Here is a 19,920-nt window from a genome sequence, read left to right as displayed (position 1 = left end):
AGCAGAGTTTTGGAAGAGGCCAAATTAACTGGATAAACATGGGAAGGGAAATATTAGGCAAAGAGAATAGTACAAAAGCACAGAGCTTTCTCACAGCTTACCCTTCCCCTCCCCATATCCTCAAGTCCATTCTCTAGTAGGTCTGTGTCTTTATTACTGTCTTGTCCCTAGGTTCTTCATGACCTTTTTTTTTTCTTAGATTCCATATATATGCATTAGCATACGGTATTTGTTTTTCTCTTTCTGACTTACTTCACTCTGTATGACAGACTCTAGGCAAAGTGAGAGAGTGGCATGGACATATGTACACTACCAAACGTAAAACAGATAGCTAGTGGGAAGCAGCCGCATAGCACAGGGAGATCAGCTCGGTGGTTTGTGACCACCTAGAGGGGTGGGATAGGGAGGGTGGGAGGGAGGGAGACGCAAGAGGGAAGAGATATGGGAACATATGTATAACTGATTCACTTTGTTATAAAGCAGAAACTAACACACCATTGTAAAGCAATTATACTCCAATAAAGATGTTAAAAAAAAAAAAGCACAGAGCTGAGACAATCATACCATGTTTTGGAGGAAAAAAGTCACTCAGTGGGACTCAAGTGATGCATCTGGGTTGAACAGTAGCAGAAACAGCAGACATAGGCCAAATCACAAAAGGCCATATCTGCTAAGTTAATGAGTTTAAACTTTCTCCTAAAAGCTATCAGAAGTGTCAAGGTCTGATCTACATTTTAGAAACATTCTTCTATGGCTTTCCTATGAGTTACCAAGATTTCCGAAGTCACTGAATAAATATCTACTATGCATTAGACATAAATAGATAAATTCAATGAAATAATTTGAAAACAAAACTAAACAAAGCAAAACATGCCTTTGAAAGCATAAAGAAAAAGTTGCAGAAGCCGCATGAAACCATTCATAAATACCTTTTAAACTCATCGTGGTAGAATTCCGACTTGCAGGTTACCATCTCGCCCCCCTGGATGTCCTCACGACTTCTGACTCCCCCAAATACATACAGTTCCATGGCGACTCCACAGGCTACAGCTCCAAACCTGAAAGGCCACATAGGGCATACCAGGTATTAGATTTACAACTCATGACCCGATTCCATAATTCCTCTTACGCTTGTTTTAGCTCTGCGCCATTCAACGTTTCACAAATACATGGGTCTTCCTTTTTCAGGAAATGGCTTATTAATGTAATGTTATATCAACCAAATGCCAAGTCAAATAAAAGATTAGCTGGAAAGAAGGGAAAAACAAAAGCCAGGTGAAGGGGGCTCTGCACAGTCCTTATGCAAGTTCTCTCACCTTCTCTCTTTCAGTGGACAGATAGCGGTCCACTGCTGGGTCCGTGTGTCATAACATTCCACAGACTCGAAGAGTTTTCCATATGATCCTCCACCCATGGCATAGATTTTCTTTTTCATAGCTGCATAGCAGCCAATCTGAAAGGAGAAAGCAACAGTGGGGGAGGCAACATTTATTATTAAAGTTGGGCGAGTAAATACCAGCTTGGCTAGAGAGCACTGGCAAATATCTGGAAAAGGATCTGACTTCTAATAGTAAGACTATGTATGGTGCCTTCCAATATTACAACAGAGGCTTTTAAAAATGAGAAGAGCAAGGTAATACACACACTGTTAATCCTCAGAAAAGGATTAACTCCATCTAATACTATTCCGCTAAGTGAGTAAATAATCCTAACTTTTAAAGAGGCTTCCCAGGCTCTCTGTTCTCACCACTATTTCAAGAGTCCCAGATGTGGACTCCTTGGAGCAAGACATCATTCAATTCCTGCCCCAAGTAAGTCAGTCGGAAGGGCACAGACGGTGAGAGATCATATTATGAGTAAATCCCGGTACCCATGGTGTAAAATACCTAGGGCGCTGGACAAGGCTTTGGCCTGATGATGGAACTCCAGCCTCCACCAGGGAAAAGAACTACAGACTAAGCTGTAAACAGCTAACATGAGCCATTTGTTTTCATCCTACTCAGCAATGGCAGTTCTCTACCTATGGATTAATGTTTCTCCCCAGTCCTGCACAATGATTAAGAAAACAGGTTTGGGAGACCTGGTTCCTTCCTAGGTTAGTGCAGTCACAAAGCATTTATCAGGCGTGGGCCTTGAACACAGCAGCGCTGCCCAGAGCCCACTGCCAAGGTAAACGCTCTCACACACCGTTTCCTAGCTTGGTGTGTGGCTAGTAATAGTGAAGGCAAGCTACCCACAAAGACAGAATTCTATCATGTTAATTCTTTTAACACTATCAGTTGTGTTAAAAGGCATACGTAGGAAATGAAGAAACATAACTTTAAAATCCAATTTGTGAATTAGTTATCACAAGATATTGTTCTCACCTTTCTAACCATGGTTAAAGCGGGTTGCTTTGTCCAGGTTTTAGAATAAATATCATAACATTCCATGGAAATTAGCTCTTTTTCACCATCTTCTCCTCCTAAAACGTACAGCATCCCATCTATCTCCACAATTCCAAAGTTATGTCTTGCCTGAAAAGACATCAAAGATCTTTGTAGACTAAAGGCCAACTATCAGATTGAAAGCTGATATTCATACATTTAATAAATATTACAGATATTATTATATTCCAGCGTTCTAGCAAAGAAATACCAGGCTCAAAACCATCTCTCTCAAATATTTCTGATTTCCCTAGCAGCTCACTCTTCTATCACAATAGACAGAGAACCCAAGTCCAGGAATTTCCTGGAACAAGGGAACTACACACGTGGTGAATTCACTGGCAGAATCCTTACTTTTTACTCACAACAGCTCACGACAAGAAAGAGAACTATTACCGTGTGGCTCTGTAAAATGATCTTTGTACAGCAGTGGGCAGCAAGTGGTTCCCAGCTGACGTGTGAAGTCAAGTAAGATCCACGTCAACAGCACTGCCTGTGGCTGGAGAGGTGGGGGTGGGAGGGCGAGAGGCCCGGGCTAAGGCTGCCTGGAGCAACAGAACCTGATGTGTTTCACACTCATCCACTCACAGCACTTCCTGGGCGCCCAGCCCCACTCCAGCGCTGAAGGGAGAGCGCTGACCACACAAACGAAATGCGCTGCCATCATCAAAAAGCTCGTGCGAACCGCTGAGAAAGATCTAGTGTGTGAGGAGGTTCTATGTGGTATGAAGAGAAGGAAAGCAGGGGAGGGGGCAGGAGAGCTGAGAGGCGGCGGGGGGCCTCGCTGAGAAGGAGCCGTATGGACAAACACTGAAGGAAGCAAGCGGCGAGCCACGTGGGTACCTGGCAAAGGTCCCAAAGCAAGTGCACTCCTAGGAGGCTTCAGAAGGGGGAGCGAGGGAAGGCACAGGGAGCAGAGCCGGGAGGGGGGCACGAGCGTACCAGGCAGGGGGGCTTGGCGAGGCTGCTACCTCTTTCCTTATACTCAAACGCAAAGCAAACAAAAGTGCTAAAGGGGAAAAAGAAACATCAGACAAATTACAAAAGCAGTATTTTACCTCGTTCATTGGTGGCAGTGCGGTCCATGTGTTTGCATCTGGGTCATACTTTTCTCCTGAGCTCAGGGTCTGCTTATTTTCGTCTTGGCCCCCAAATACAAACAAAAATCCTTCTGCAAAAAATCAAAGAAGACACGCAAGGAAGCTGAAATGTAAGTTTTCAACACCTATCTCTAGTCAAATACAAATGCCGTAAGGGCAGAGACAGGATGTGGAGATACCTTCTCTGACAACAACGGGTTCGAGATCTTACCAAGCCTGGGTGACAGAGCCAAATCTGTGAGTCACTCTGACCATTTCGCTTGCCTCGCGATCTCTGAGGGGATTCCCACGACCCTGCACCTTAAGAGGAAAACTGACACCACCCACCCGGTCAGCAAGTGACTTCGAGTTATCTCAGTTCATCTGTTCTGTTCCCCAGACTCTATTTAAAATAGTCTTCTTAAAGGAGAAGAAGCCAACAAGACACTATGGTAAAAGGGAAGGGAAATGTGGGCCCTAGAGAGGTTACCATGCATGGAAACCATTTTGCTCTGAGGGCGTTTAGCAATCTGGGAAAAATGCAACCTTTCTCTTAATGGCTTTGAGGGGATGAAGAAGATAGAAATCTCAATCCCAGGCCCACAGACGGCGTGGCTTCTGGCAGGAAAGCCTCGCTGAAGTTCTAACCATCAGGATGAAGGCCAACCAGAATTAGAAGCCAGATTTAAATCTCCCTGCCTATCTAGGAAATCTCAAAATTGGAATTCGATTTACAGTAATTACAAATTAGTAGTGTTTTCAGGCAACTGGCAGAAAAACACACAAAAGTTCTATGGAAGAAAGTATGTTTATCTAAGTTTTAGATTCTAACATTCTAAGATTTTAAAACATCACATTATCCCTACAAATAATTATTATTATTTTTTTTTTTTGCGGTACGCGGGCCTCTCACTGTTGTGGCCTCTCCTGTTGCGGAGCACAGGCTCCAGACGTGCAGGCTCAGCGGCCATGGCTCACGGGCCCAGGCTCACGCTCCACGGCATGTGGGTTCCTCCCGGACCGGAGCACAAACCCATGTCCCCTCTATCAGCAGGCGGACTCTCAACCACTGCGCCACCAGGGAAGCCCCCTACAAATAATTTTTAATAAAACAATCTTTGGCACTCAGCCAAAGATACTCAGGTATACAAAGAAACCAGACTCTACTAAGAAGAAACAGCAGAAGCAGACAATAGGGAGTAGTCTTGCAAAGATTCCAAATTTCAAATATTGGAGTAATCAGAAAGACAATAAAACAACAATGCTCACTATGTTTTAAAAAAGACAGATGTGAAGGTTAACTCTAGAAGAAGGGACAAGAGAAGTGACATAGTAGATTTGAAAAAAAATTACAGAGAATTTCTAGGGAAAAAAAGATAAAAACAGATTAAATAAAAAATTCAATGGACGGATTTAATGGCAGATCCATCACAGTTAAAGAGAGAATTCATTAAGTGCAAGATAAATCAAAAGAAATCACAGAGCAACATGGAGAAGCAAAAAGATGAAAAAGAAAACAAAAAGAAGGTAGAAGGCAGGGGCTGGAGTAGAAAGGTCTAGCCATGTTTGATCTGACTTCCAAAAGCAGAGACAGAGGAGAAGGAGCAAGGATGACATATGAAGACATAACAAACAAGAAGTTTCCAGATTTGATGAAAGGCCAAGCTACAGAGTCAAGATGCCCAACAGTCTCCAAATATGGTAAAATTTCAAATAAAATGTTGCCTAAGCACACTACAGTGAAATGGCAGAAAAATCAAGACAAAAAGAAAATCTTAAATACAGCCCAGAGAAAAGGCAGAACTTTAGATCTGACAACTGACTTAAAAACAGGAATGACAGAAGTCAGTGGAAAATCATCTTCAATAATAGATGCCAACCTAAAATTCTATACCCAGCAAAAATATCCTTTAAGGATGAAGGCAAAATAATGACATCTTTAGACAAACAAATCTAAGAGTTTGCTACCACTAGACCCACATTAAAGGAAATTCAAAAGGATGAACTTCAGAGAGAAGGAAAATGGTCCTAGATGGAAAGTTTGAGGAGTAAGAGGGAAAAACAAAGAAAGTGGTAAATATGTGGATAAATCTAAATGAACACTATCTACAGATATGTATATAAAACAGATAAACATATATACATAAATAGTTACTTATAAATAACTATGTGTTTTAATACTGTAAGACTATGGAATATGAAAAATAAGAGTATAAATGTACTATTTATACTACTAGACTTTGTTAACAGTACAGGCTGTGGATTCAAAAGTGACCTTCAGGGGACTTCCCTGGTGGAGCAGTGGTTAAAGACTCCGCACTCCCAATGCAGGGGGCCTGGGTTCGATCCCTGGTCAGGGAACTAGATCTCACATGTGTGCCACGACTAAGGAGCTGGCGAGCGGCAACTAAGGAGCCTGTGAGCAGCAACCAAGAAACCTACCTGCCACAACTAAGACCCAACGCAACCAAATAAATAAATAAGTAAATATTAAAAAAACAAAACAAAACAAACATAAAGTGACCTTCAAAGGAATATAGACATAGAATATAACTTCTAACCTGGTAGAGAGGGAAAAAACCGAATGACAAAAAAGTCAATCAATTTTTTGAAAAACGGCAAGGAAAGAAGAAACACAGAATGAGCTGGACAAGTAGGAACTACTCAGTCATTTCACAACTTCAATGAATACAACTGGGCACAATTCCTCTCCTCATTGTTTCAAGTTTCTGAAACAACCACCTCTCTAGGAAATCTGAAAATCAGTGATATAGGAACCTTTGTGGTAGGTGTGCATGTGTGAAAATTATGCACATGTATACACATTATGGTAGGACAACTTAAGGACGCTAATTTTAAGAAGGAACAGAGAAATCAGACCCACATCCTGTTGCCTACACCACTCCATCCAGCTGATTATCATTGACAAAACTTCAATAATTGTGGAACCTACGATTCCATTTCTATTCCATAGCTTTAGGTATATCTAAAATATGGTACAGTGTGGCATAGCTTAAAACTTTTAAGGTAATGTTTGTGGGCGAGCAGAGACTATAAACAAAGAACTGCTAACAATAGTTAGAATGAAGTGAAATGGCACTTGCAGGATGAAGCCAGCAAGGCAAATCCAAGGTGAAGAGAAAGGCAGCAAGGACAGCCTTCCCCATCACTTCCTGGAGAGAAAGCTTTGAATAACGTTCCAAACTTGTAAAGGTCAACCGAAACATACTTCCTGTCATAAAACAACTTTAAGCCAGAGCTAAGTTAAGCAGTATCTTCTCAAGTTTCATCTGAGATGCCTGCTTTTATGTGACGCTCTTATTTTGAATATAGTTACATGTTGCGATTCTAAACTGCACAACTTTCCAAGATGAGAGGCTATCACGGCTCAAAGAAGTCTTGCGCCTCAGGTGTGATCATCCAGCTAACGGGTGGTAAGAGTCACTGAGTTTTGCTCTTCTATCAGTTAAGTCATCCAATAAAATGCTCCTCAAGGGACGTCTTAAAAACAGCTACATATTTAAGATTTGGGAACGATAAGGACTGATGGAAGACACTCTTCTTACCATAGTCTTGGAAGCTAGAGCCACCCTGAAAAAGTCACCACAGAGGGATAATAAAATTATTTCTTGAAAAGGTTTTGAGTCATTCTGCACAACTCTGAAATGACATTACTTGACCTTGTGTTTGGGTAAACTTGATGACAGCACGGTACCTGCTGAGAGGACTCCGTGGTTGATTCTCGGCATGCTTAAAGGGGCCAGTTCAATCCACAGCTGCCGATTAGGGTCATAAAGGGGGCACATACATCGCATCGCTGCTGTTGGCTTCCGCGAACTAAGGAGAGAGATAACTGATTAGTAGTTAGTATGTTTTATGTACTTCTGCTTATAATAACTAGCACTAGTTTTACTACGCTAAAGAATGTTTCAAACATTTAAAAAAACCTATTGCTATTAGGCTTTAGATACTGAAAAGTGTTATAAATTTCTGTTTACGTGGAAATCTCTCTTCCCTTACACCACCACCCATCAAACCGCTCACAGCCACGCTTACACTCTTTCCTCTCCGCCAACGGTCACGATGCACTCCGAGTAGCCCCGGGGCTTGAAGCTGGCGAGCATGGCCTCACCCTGCTGCGGCTGGCTGAGAGGGATGTTGCTGCACTCTTTGACAATCTCTCGGACTAACGGCTCATTCAGCATCTGCTCCCGTAAATAGCTCGAGTCCAACCCTGAAACCCACAGCGCTGACATGACATCCTTCATGTGGACCTGGAGGGCGGAAAGCACGGGGAGGAAAAATGGAGAATACGTTGTACATTTAGAAGATGCATTTTCCCACTCCTGGAAGACTAAAATTACTGACAGTCAGATTATCAACAGGCAAGTGGTAAGGGTCAGTACTGCTTGAATGTGTTTACGGCCCCTTTTCTTTCTACTTCCCTTGGCCTTGATAAATAAAAGTTTAACTTAAAAAAAGCCATCACTTCAGATTTATATTTGATGTTTCACTGCGAAGTTTTAAGCAGCTTTCTTTAATGCCCTACAGGGTTCCCACAGCAACAGGAAAACTTAGAAGAACCCTGCTATGATTTGCCTTATTTCACATGCTTGGACGTGCTGTGAGTTACATCACATTTATAGAAACGTCATATACAGGAATAGCTTGATACAATATGGTCAACTAGATAATGAACATGTATCAACATTAACGTTACAAGAAAAATCTGAAAAAGCCAAATTTCAAAAAAAAAATCCTGAGTACTATATAATCATTTCTTCAGTAATTACTGTTAAAAATTATCTAACATGTATAATGTGAATGATATACTTTTAAAAAAAATATTCATGCATTTTACTTGTTTATTTTCCTTATTTATTTATTTATTTTTTGGCTGCGTCAGGTCTTATTTGCAGCCCATGGGCTCTTTGTTGAGGCATGAGGGATCTTTTCATTACGGTATGCAGTCTGCTAGGGTTTCTCTCTAGTTGCGGCATGTGGGCTTTTCTCCAGTTGTGGCGTGAGGGTTTTCTCTCTGTAGTTTGTGGCACGCGGGCTCTCTCATTGAGGCACGTGAGCTCACTACTTGTGGTGTGCGGACTTAGTTGCCCCGCGGCATGTGGGATCGTAGTTCTCTGACCAGGGATTGAACCCACGTCCCCTGCAGTGGAAGGCAGATTCTTTACCACTGGACCACCAGGGAAGTCCCTGAATGATATACTTTTCATACTCAATCATCAGATTTGAACCAACTGACTATAGCACTCTATGTACATAAGGTGACTAGTTTTTCTGGGCTTTGAAATTGTCATTTTAAGGTACATTCTTTTATACCCTGAGTAATAAAAGCCAACAGTCCTTACAGCACCAAGTTCAGATTAACCACAGGATGAGGAACGGCCTCTTGTTTCCCAGCAGCCGTTCCATCTTATATGCCCTCATCACTTTAAGGCAAGAAGAGGGTCAGAGAGAAGATACTTCAGTGGTGGCAGCAAGGTGGAAACTCTTCTATCCCCTTTCCCAATCTACCCCACCAATGGGGAAAACAGAACACTAATTGTACTAAGGAGCTGAAGCTACGAATGTGGTTTCTAAGTGGACATGCTCATGGGCCTGCAGAATTTAAAAATTACAAGATAATCATTAAAATGTAAGCCAAGAGTTACTAAGAACAATTAACAATGCAATTATGCATTCTGAAAGCCACTCTGAAACCTAATATATTTCTTTATTTTGATATAGTAACTGGAGCCTCTAGTATATAAATATTAGACTTAAAGCCTTGTGATTTAGAGGTGAGAGCTCCCTCCCCCAATGTATTAACAATGTGGATCTCAAGCCTGATATTCTCTAAGACCCTTCCTTCCTAGGCTGTCACTCCTAGAACCTTCCCATTTGGAATCTCATTGCCATGAAAGCTCCGGAATGCTCTCCCACCTTCTCCTCCAGTGGTGTCAGTCACTCCAGGGAGAGCTCAGTGCCAGAATTCAGCCCTCTGCCAGAATTCCATTCTTTTCTCACCCCACTTCCTGCACCAGAGTCCCTGTAGGGGTTAGCCCACCATCGCAGAGGGAAGGATGCTGAAAGCTAGGATGAGGAGTATAGGGTGCATTTCTATACTCTCCAGCTTAGCTTGAAATCCCTTTCCCCTTAATAACAACATTCAAAGGATATCATGTGACTTGTAAGTATTACTATTTTCATTGCTATATGATGAGTTACATGGACTTTGGTAGACTGGTCTGAACAACAAACTGCTTTAGTGAGGCTATAGGAAGATGTTTTCCAGGTTATGGTTTAGATCACAATCTTGTCAGTTTTTCAAGTTGGAGGAGAAAAATAAAACATCTAGAATTTGGATTAAAAATAAACAAACAAATGAATAAATAAGTGAAAAGGCAAAGTCAGAGCACGCTATAAAGTACGGGTACCTTTCTTATTTCTGTATCATGTGCTATCCATCGGATGACTGCTTCAAATACATATCGTTCATTGCCAACGTTTAACTTCTCAAGAGAAATCACTTCTTTAAGCTTTTGAGGACTCAGTTCTAGGAATTCCTCTGTGCTGCTGACATCTCGGAAGTGAGTCTCCAGGTATTCTGTGGCCAGGTAATGGACGTGGTGCAGGCAGTAGTGGAGTGCAAAGTCTCGGATTCCGATGCAGTTCTCGGCGGCAATGCAGCCTTCTAAGAACTCACAGCAGAGAGTTTTAAGATCCGTCAGCAGGAGCAGGTCTGCTGCCTGCACAACATCTTGGATGGTATCTTCGCTCAGCCGGATCTGTAAGAATGATCATAGATAGTCTATGTTTGAATGTATATATTTAGAACGCAACCACTAATCTATCAGGCTGGACCATATGAAAGCTCCATTTGTAGAGGTCAAAGATGATTGAAAACTAGCAATTTCATACGGTTCAGCTTTGTTTTCAAGAATAGTCCGAGGGCACCAAGGCACCTGCGGACAACACAGGCAGTGCGTGGCTGATTAACTTTTCCCAGCTCTTCTCTTCCTTTACCGAGATGAACCACCAATATCCCTGCCAAGGTGAACTGTCCATGGGGCTCGCTTCTATACTTAGAGAAAAACCTCAAATGACTGAAATGCTTAGGAAATGGCAAGTTCCGCATGCTATGGCAAACTGAAGGCGATTTCTTTAAATGCTAGCACCTGAACTAATGAAAATCCTGCCTCCAAATACATTAAGTTCACTTCTTTGCCAAATGGTACGTGGAAGATACCACACGGACCCTTGAAGAGAGGGAGAGCCACACTGCCCAAGGGGCCTCATTCTGAACACCAAACATTGCACTTGGTGCAAAAGATACAATTTGGTCTCAAAGCTACTTTCTGGAATAAATCCCTAAGAAGATTTTTTTTTTTTTTTTTTTTTTGTGGTACGCGGGCCTCTCACTGTTGTGGCCTCTCCCGTTGCGGAGCACAGGCTTCGGACGCGCAGGCTCAGCGGCCATGGCTCACGGGCCCAGCCGCTCCGCGGCATGTGGGATCTTCCCGGGCCGGGGCATGAACCCATGTCCCCTGCATCGGCAGGCGGACTCTCAACCACTGCACCACCAGGGAAGCCCGATTTTTTTTTTTTTTTTAAATCATTGTGAACATTTACTTCCCCTTAATTTTCTTCAATTTCTTGACTGACGTTTCTTCCTCCAACCACTTCACAGTTTTTCTACGCAACAGTAAGGCAACATCAAGAAACAGGCCCCTAAAATACTGTCACAATCACGAACGGTCCAGACTCTCCAAAAGAATGGGTATTTATCCTCCATTAGGAAGTGTTAAGGAGAGATTTCACAGTGAAGTGCAGCAAGAAACATTTTACCACAATTTGCACATTCTGTACCATAGTTTCCAATGCAAGCCTGAACATGGATACACTCCTCTAACTTGTTATAACTGCCACTGAACTGATTTTACAAGTTAGATAAGAGTTTGGACCTAAGCCTGGTTTTGAGCATTGCCAGTATTTTAAGGGCTGTCCCCAAATTGGTTTAAATTCATTTATTTTTAATAATCATACACATAACCTTATTTCCACACACCCACCACCCAGTGTTCAGAGAAAAGAGAAAGTGATAACATCATGAAATGAAATAAAAAAACTTCAAAGAGGATGACGATCACCGAGTTTGACTCTGGACAGAATGAACATATTTAGAGAAAGTAAGCAGTACACTCAGAATACTTATGTAGGAGACAGAGCCTTTACAAAAGGAAAATTAAAAGAAGAATGAGGAAGAAGGAATAAAGGAGAGAGCAGGACGTGAGGCCTCAAAAGGAGTAAAGATAAAACGTACTCTTGCGTAATGAGATGTGAGGCACATGAACTTCTTCCTAATTCACACCCAAGGTTATCCTTAAGAGTCCTCATGCTATACACTTTAAATCACATCAACAGGGGAGTAGTGGGGTGGAGGAGGGCAAAGAAAGGGAAAGGACCCCTAGCCACTGATCACTTTCTTCCTTGGCTTTCATGAAATCCCCAGAAATATAAATGGGTACAGAGACTAAAGGGAAATCAGAAAGAAAGAATGTGGGGGAACAGGGATGTTGGTCCTCCTGAGGCAACAGGACGGAGGCATCATGAGTATGATGCACGTGCCTGTCCCTGGTGTGAATCTCGAAGTCTTTATTTCTACAAAATAATCCCCACCGCCCAAGGAGGCTCCCAAGTCCATGCTGTGGAGACAGAACGAGTTCCCCGATAGTGTGGGTACAAAGCAAGGCTGGAATGAAGATTTAAAAAACAAAAAGACAGCAGTGAAGGGAGCATCCCATGTTCCTCATGTCTCAGACTGGAAGGTGGAGCTCAGGACGGTAGAAACAAAACTTGGGATTTGGGTAAGATCTTACTTAGTCTGCTTTTCCTTCAAGGGCAGAGCCCCGGAAGAACACCCTTGGGTGCCATGTCCAGGAGGAGACCCAAGTCAAGCACACAGTGACAGAAGATGGAGATGGCGGTGTTGCTCAGTCACAGAGTGGATGAAGGAGACCCTCACCCTGAGCTTGAGGAGCCTCTACTCAGTCCTCCTTCCTCTGTGTCTCATCATACCTGCCCACTGAAGATGTAATCCAGGATCTCTCTCATAACCATTACCGATATCCCTTCAAGTTCAATCTTATAGGTTGATCCATCATCTTTTGGAGGATTATAGTTTAACTTTGTCCTAAGAAAGGGAAAAAACATGTAAAATTTCTATGAAAGAACAGAAATAGCTGGAAATATTTATGCACTAAATACTCTATAAAGTATATGATACCTATCCATATATGAATCACACCTAAAACATTTCGTTTGTTAACTTTAGAGCAACACATTTTTTATGACTTTTAACTACAAAGCATCTGTTCCAGGATTCAGAGTGCTACCTCTTAAAAAAAACAAACGAAACAGACAACCAAAGCACTAAGGTCCATGTGAGCAAGGATCTCTACTTCACCTTGGGAACCCTAGGCCCTTTAGGCTTATTTTTTTCCCTGTATTTAATTATCCAATTATTTTCAGTAATGTAACAAGGACCCCACAAACCTACCACCCAAAACAAAAGCTAGGACCCTGACGATAACCTGCTTCTAACCAAATGGTCCTCGCCACCAATTCATTCCTCTGCTTCCCCATCTGAAGTAACTATTATCCTAAATCCCACCTATATTCAATTTTCTCTTGCTTTCTTTTTTATTTTTGTATCCATGAAATATATGTAACCTATAACATATATAGATTTATTGATAATCAATGTATACATATAATTTTAAGTTTTTAATTTTATAAAAGTGTTTCATGCTGTCTGTAATCTTCTGGGGCTAACTTTTTTCATTTGATATTATATTGCTGAGTCATTCCTCTTGCTGCATATCACACGCGTTCTTTTGCTCTTTCTGCTGTATAGTATGCCACGTTCCTGTTGATGAGCCCCTGGGCTGGGGCTCCAGGTTTTTGGTATTGTGAACAGTACTGCTATGACTATCCTTGTATATGTCTCCTTTTGTGATACGCAAAAGAATTTCTCTTGGGTGTATCCCTGGGAGTAGAATTAAGCTACTTTCTTCTCCAAAGTATGAGCTAATACTCAATTATTCTCCAAAGTAGCTGGAGCAGTTTTTAGCCTCATCTGGTATATGTAAGGGGATGTGTGGACCCACAAAGTCTATGACATTTATCTCTGTCCCACTTCCTAATCCTCCAATGCACGATCCAGTGAGAGAAGTATGGTCTCCGGTGGTGGTTGTGACCTGCCTTCCCCTCATTACCCAGGTGCTAAACAGCTCTTCAAAGGTCTGTAGCCCCCTGTGTTTCCTCTTCTGTGAAACACATGTCCAGTTCAAGTCTCTCTCTTTTTTATTCATTCATTCATTCATTTATTTATGGCTGCGTTGGGTCTTGCTGCACGTGGGATTTCTCTAGTTGCAGCGAGCAGGGGCTATTCTTTGTTGCAGTGTGCAGGCTTCTCATCGTGGTGGCTTCTCTTGTTGCAGAGCAGGGGCTCTAGGTGCGCGGGCTTCAGTAGTTGTGGCACAAGGGCTCAGCAGTTGTGGCTCGCGGACTCTAGGGTGCAGGCTCAGTAGTTGTGGTGCACAGGCTTAGTAGCTCTGGATCTTCCCGGACCAGAGCTCGAACCCGTGTCCTCTGCATTGGCAGGCAGATTCTTAACCACTGTGCCACCAGGGAAGTCCCTCAAGTCTCATTTTTAATTGAGCTAATCACCCTCCTCATATTGAGGTGTAGGCGTTTTCTGTTATCTTCTTGATATCAAACCCTTGGCAGACTTGACACTTTTTTTTTAAGGTGATGAACAATGTGAAGAATAATTTTTCACAGTCAACACTTTTTGTGCCTTGTTTAAGAACAGGTACTTTACCCAAGTTCTAAAAGATATTCCTAATCTAGCAGCGAGGGAAGCTCAGACACAACCTAAGTTGCATTTAATTACCCCAAGGCTTGGAATTGGTAGGATGAGGAAGCTGTGGAAGGAGGGGTGAAGGATGAGCTAGTTACAGAAGAAGAGACTGACAAAGTCTTAGGAAATAGGTGAGTTCCCAGATCCTTGCTCCACATAGATACACGACTCCTCTGCCCTGTTTAGTAAGGCTCCCCAGCTCCAGTGGAAGATAAGTGACGTGCGCTGCAGAGTGTGAGATGGAGCGGGCGTCTCTGGACAGGGGGGTAGCAGGCACATCTGAGGGTAGGTGCACTGCACCAAAAACTGAGAGAGTCAAGAGAGTGTCTACATATTGAATGCTGAGATCAGCAGTCTTTTTTCTCAATTTTGCTCCTAAAATTACTGAAAGCCAGGCCTACATCCTCCAGGTGAGAACCTGATGACTCTTCTGGAGGATTTGATCAGCCCCAAAGGAAAGGTCTAAAGACATGGGCACAGATCTGCCTCAAGAAAATGACCCAGGTGGACCATGCAACAATGAAATCCACTGTCACTAAGCCAACCTATGGGCTCTGAGCTTCCCACGCACTGTGGGGAGCACTTCTGAAACTTCTTCACTTCACACCACACGCAGAAAATGTAATATGACCCTGGGGTAAACAGATGAGGCTGTGTGCAGGGCCAGGGGGATTCAGCCTCCCCAGATGCTGCCCTGCCACTTGGAGGGCTGACACCATCATTATCTTCACACATTATAACATCTTTTTGGGGGGGGGGGCACGTGGGTTAAGAAACTCTGCTTTAGAGCCCCACTCTTAAAACTGAGCAACTCAATAGATGCCTAACAAAGAAGAAAGACAGAAACCAAAACCAGCAGAAAAAAAGTCAACTTCTAGGAAGTACAGATCTCACGCAAGATAAAAAGTCAAGGAAAAAAGAAAACCTCTCATTAACATTCCCAGAGAGAAAAAAGAGGATGTTGTGCTTGTGAAACAAGAATAGGATGCTCTAAAAGGGAACATTCAGAGAACAACGACAACAACATTTTAAAGACTACAAAAAAAAAATTTTTTAATGTAATGTCAAAATTAAAATTTGTAGAAGTCATAGACTTGTAGGCTTCAAGTCGTAGAACTTGTAGACCTCAAGTCTGCCAAGAAGGCAAAAAAGACAAAGGTAGAAAATAGGAGACACAAGGTAAGAAGACTGGAAGATCAGTCCGGAAGGTTGAACATCTGAAAAACAGGAATGCCCGTGTCCAAAAAAAAAAAAAAAACAAAAAGAGAATATTATCAAGTAAATGCTCATAACAAGGGATAAAAATATGCCTTTCCAAGGCATGTCATCATAATACTTCAGAATACTGGAAACAGAAAAATTTGTAAAAGCTTCCAGAAAGAAAAACAGGTTACACAGAAAGGAATGGGTATCAGAACGGCTTCGTACTTCCAAATGGAACTTTAATAGCAGTGTGGAAATGACTTCAAAATTCTGAAGGAAAATTATTTTCAACCTAGATTTTTATAGCCAGCCAAACTACTCATCAAATATCAGGACAGAATAGACATTTTCAGCTATACAAACTCTCAAAATAATTGATCTTCCATGCAGCCCTTCTCAGAATGCTGTTGGAAAAAACTGACCCAACAAAGAGGAAGATTCTGGACTAAAAAAAGACATGATCCAACACAGAAAAGCAGGGAAAGGAATGGTGAAGAATGACCCTAAGGTAACAGCTCTGCACCAGCAGAAGGAAAGCTGGTTCATTCTGGTACAGCAGGATGCCTCAGCAGGCCTTAGGAGAGCAAAACTGATGGAATATATAACATATGTTTTAGACAACTTTGTATCTCCCCTATATTCTGTATCTGCTATTCCTACCTCTACAGTTCCTATAGAACTAATAATTTTACTCAAAAGGCATTTCTTTTCTGCTTGCTGCACCCTAGGTGTACCTATATGACTGACACTTTGACTAAAAGTGAAGAAAAAAACTTCAGTCAGTTCTCAGTCAAGAGAGAAAAATAACGTAAGTAGTAAGAATAACACCTAAATCATTAATATTTGGCTCTGAAATCTATCGTATGCAGACACATCCTCCAGGAACGTTTCACTCAGGATGTCATGACTATTTGTATTTCTTAGTCACCGTGCTGGTTACCAACATATTGCCTCTGAGCTCCAAGTCCACCCTTTTTGCATGCTCTGTGAAAATGGCTCTGAGCCTTTCCAACAGTTTTTCTGCGTTAACTGGTATGATGTTAAGCTTCTCAGTGGAGGGTGCTGGAAAGGCACTGAAGGAGGAGAGAGTTTTGCTGCCAGGCTCTGGTTCTGCAGCTGGATAGGCTCCCGCAGTGCACAGCTGCCAGCAGCACCCTGCAGCTTTCCCTGGAACTCCCAGAGGCAGTTTTGCAGTCGACTGTTTCTGGGGAGACACCTCCCTGTGAACAGCTTTCCCAGACACCTTAAAGGACAGATTTCTGGCAAGTTCCAGAGGGCTGATTTCAAGCAAATTCTACCAGTGTGGCTTCTCTGCCATGAGGTGAGCTGTGGCTGTGTGCTGTCCAATAAAGTCTGGATCTCAGCCCTGGGTACACCAGCTATTCCTTTAATTTTTAGAGTTTACTTCTTAGTAGCCAATCCCTTATTACTCTAATCTCTTGCTGCAGTTAAAAATTCTTTATATTAAACTCTCCTTGTTCAAATTACTATGTGGTTTCTTTCTCCTGACTAGATACAGACGAGTCTTGCACCTATTTAAAGGCAGTAGCTCTAAAACGTGTTCAGAGAGAGGGGCACCACCTAGAATTCAAGTTGTTCAAACAAGAGCTGGCTGTACCTGCCCATGGGCTGTGGACAGTGCAGGAGGAGGGGGACCAGGCTGACGGGGAAAGAGGTTACAAAGAGACCGTGCAGTGTGTCCCCTTTTTATTTTTCAACCATGCGACTGGATTTTTTTTTAAATGATGACTATACAGTCATCTCTTGGTATCCTCGAAGGACTGATTCCAGGACCCACACGGATACCAAAGTCTGCAGATGCGCAAGTCCAGTAGTCCGCCCCCCGTATCCTCACCCACAGACTCAACCAACCATAGATCGTGTACAGCTGACCCTTGAAAAACATGGATTTGAACTGTATGGGTCCACTTATATGTGGATTTTTTTTCCAATTAATCTGTGTATAAGTAAACCCGTGCAATATTGAAAAACATCTGTGCATATGTGGATCTGTGCAGTTCAAACCCATGTTGTTCATGGATCAACTGTACTATCTCATGTTTTCACAATGAAAAATGTTTCCTTTTAAAGAGTATGGTTTTCTTTCAGCAGATGGCAGGGTACAGACAATGGCTAAGAGGACAGAAAAAAAGACTCCTTTAAATATGAGCATTCACCATTTCAGATCCATAAAGTCTGACCCTTTTTAAAGCCCATGAAAAATGAATCATTGTACTCTTGAAGTCTCTAAATGTCTTGAGGGTTAAATTATAAAACCTTATTTTGATTACGGTTTAAATTCAGATCCCAAGCTTCCCATCTTTCGGTCCCACTTCTGATCTCTCCCTCATGCCGTCTGCGCATGTCCAATTCCTGCCATCTTCTTAGGAGCTGTTCGAATGCCGGCCTGGCAGTGGCTCCCCTTCACCTGCCCTACCCCAGGCTCCATCTCCGCCCTCACTGCCCTGCGGGTGAAAAGAATTCCTCATGTTATCAATTTCCCCAGCACTTGATATTGTGGGATCATCAGGTCCTGTCTTGTATGATGGTATTTATGTACAAAGCCCATTTCCTCTCTCCTTTATTAACCTCAAGTTCCTTGGGGTCAGAGTCCTCTTTATCACTATAACCCTACAATGTAGCCTGTCAGTTTACAAAGAATAGATGTTCAATAATGATTTGTAAAATAAGTTTTTGAATTAACAGCAGTCTTTAAATATCTGAAGAGCTGTCACAGGAGATGTTTTTCCTGCAGGATCTCAGGTACAGTGAGGCAGAGCTAGAATCAATACAAGGAAGAACTTCCTAATAGTTTCATGCATTCAATGTTGAAAGGTCTGAAGCACAGAGCTTCTCAAGCTTTCAGAAGGTCCGTGGTGGGAGCTGAGTTTCTGCATTGGTAACACTCTCAGTGACGCAGACCCCTCCAGACCTCTCTGAGTAGCAAGGGGTTAAGTGATGCTTCTCAAAGTATCCATGTGTGTTTTTGTATTTCTAACCCATCTCAGATGAATCTTTTGTAAAATACGATAAAAATGTAATGGGGATGAAGTGTACAGCACGGTGCCTAGTTAATAATACTGTACCGAATACCTGAAAGTTGCTAAGAGAGCAGATCTTCAAAGTTCTCACCATAAGAAAAAAAATTTTGTAACTACGTGTGGTGACAGATGTTAACTAGACTTACTGTGGTGACTCTTCTGTAATATACACAAATATTAAATCATTATGTTGTACACCCTGAAACTAATATAATGTTCTATGTCAATTATACCTTAATAAAAAAGGAATGAGTTATTAAAAAACAAAATTTAAAAGACATAAAATACAGGCCCCAATTCTTTTTTTTTTTTGCGGTACGCGGGCCCCTCACTGTTGTGGCCTCTCCCGTTGCGGAGCACAGGCTCTGGATGCGCAGGCTCAGCGGCCATGGCTCACGGGCCCAGCCGCTCCGCGGCATGTTGGATCTTCCCAGACCGGGGCACGAACCCACATCCCCCTGCATCGGCAGGCGGACTCCCAATCACTGCGCCACCAGGGAAGCCCCCCAATTCTTTTTTAAATTTTTTTTTTTTTTTTTGGTTGCGCTGACCAGGGATTGAACCTGGGCCACGGCAATGAAAGCGCAGAGTCCCAACCACTGGACCGCCAGGGAATTCCTGTGGCCCCAACTCTTTTATTATTAGATTCAACGGACATAAAATTATTCTGTCAAACTGCTACAAGAGTTTCTAACTTTTACTCTCCGTGTGTACTTATATTATCATGGCCAGGTGACAATTCACAGACCATCACCAGCCTGCAGGTGACGTCTCAGGAGGCTGATATCCATCCGTCTGTCAGGAACATAGTGAAAGTTGGCCGTTAGCCCTTATCCGTCTTAGACACGAAGAGTCACTCAGACCTGCTGTGAAACTGTCTTGCTTCACAGCCTGCTGTCATTTGCAGTTACTTCCTTCTTTCACTTCTTTCTATTTTTTAAAATTTTTTATTCGAAGTACAGTCGATTTATAGTGATCCAATATTTTTATAAGACTTTTTTTTTTTTTTGCCCTTGCCATGGGGCATGCAGGTTCTTAGTTCCCTGACCAGGGATCTTACCCCCACTCCCTGCATTGGAAGCACGGAGTCGTAACCACTGGACCACCAGGGAAGTTCCCCCTTCTTTCATTGCCTGGATACTTGCCATCCCTTTCTCATTTACAAACCTGGACGTATTTTCCCTCTTCTTGTCTTCACTTCCCCCTCCCCCATTCCCCAATTAAATCTCTATATCCCTTCAGTTTTTGTT

General features: G+C 42.4%; 1 protein-coding gene across 1 annotated transcript in view; it reads right to left on the bottom strand.

The window, feature by feature from the left end:
• GAN (gigaxonin) overlaps positions 1-19,920 on the bottom strand; it is a 53,465-nt gene that overhangs the window by 9,011 nt on the left and 24,534 nt on the right. Inside the window, exons 2-9 of the mRNA XM_082676592.1 lie at positions 12,581-12,695; positions 9,940-10,290; positions 7,562-7,779; positions 7,221-7,342; positions 3,485-3,597; positions 2,367-2,516; positions 1,317-1,453; positions 930-1,058 (exon numbers count right to left, since the gene is read on the bottom strand). Coding sequence (XP_082532718.1) covers positions 930-1,058; positions 1,317-1,453; positions 2,367-2,516; positions 3,485-3,597; positions 7,221-7,342; positions 7,562-7,779; positions 9,940-10,290; positions 12,581-12,695 — 1,335 coding nt within the window. The remainder of the gene's footprint in view (positions 1-929; positions 1,059-1,316; positions 1,454-2,366; positions 2,517-3,484; positions 3,598-7,220; positions 7,343-7,561; positions 7,780-9,939; positions 10,291-12,580; positions 12,696-19,920) is intronic.

This window comes from Grampus griseus (assembly GCF_964374135.1).
Source record: "Grampus griseus genome assembly, chromosome: 19".
Classification (NCBI taxonomy): domain Eukaryota; kingdom Metazoa; phylum Chordata; class Mammalia; order Artiodactyla; family Delphinidae; genus Grampus; species Grampus griseus.
Note: the sequence above shows the minus strand (reverse complement) of the source record. Positions and strands in the feature narration are given on the sequence as shown.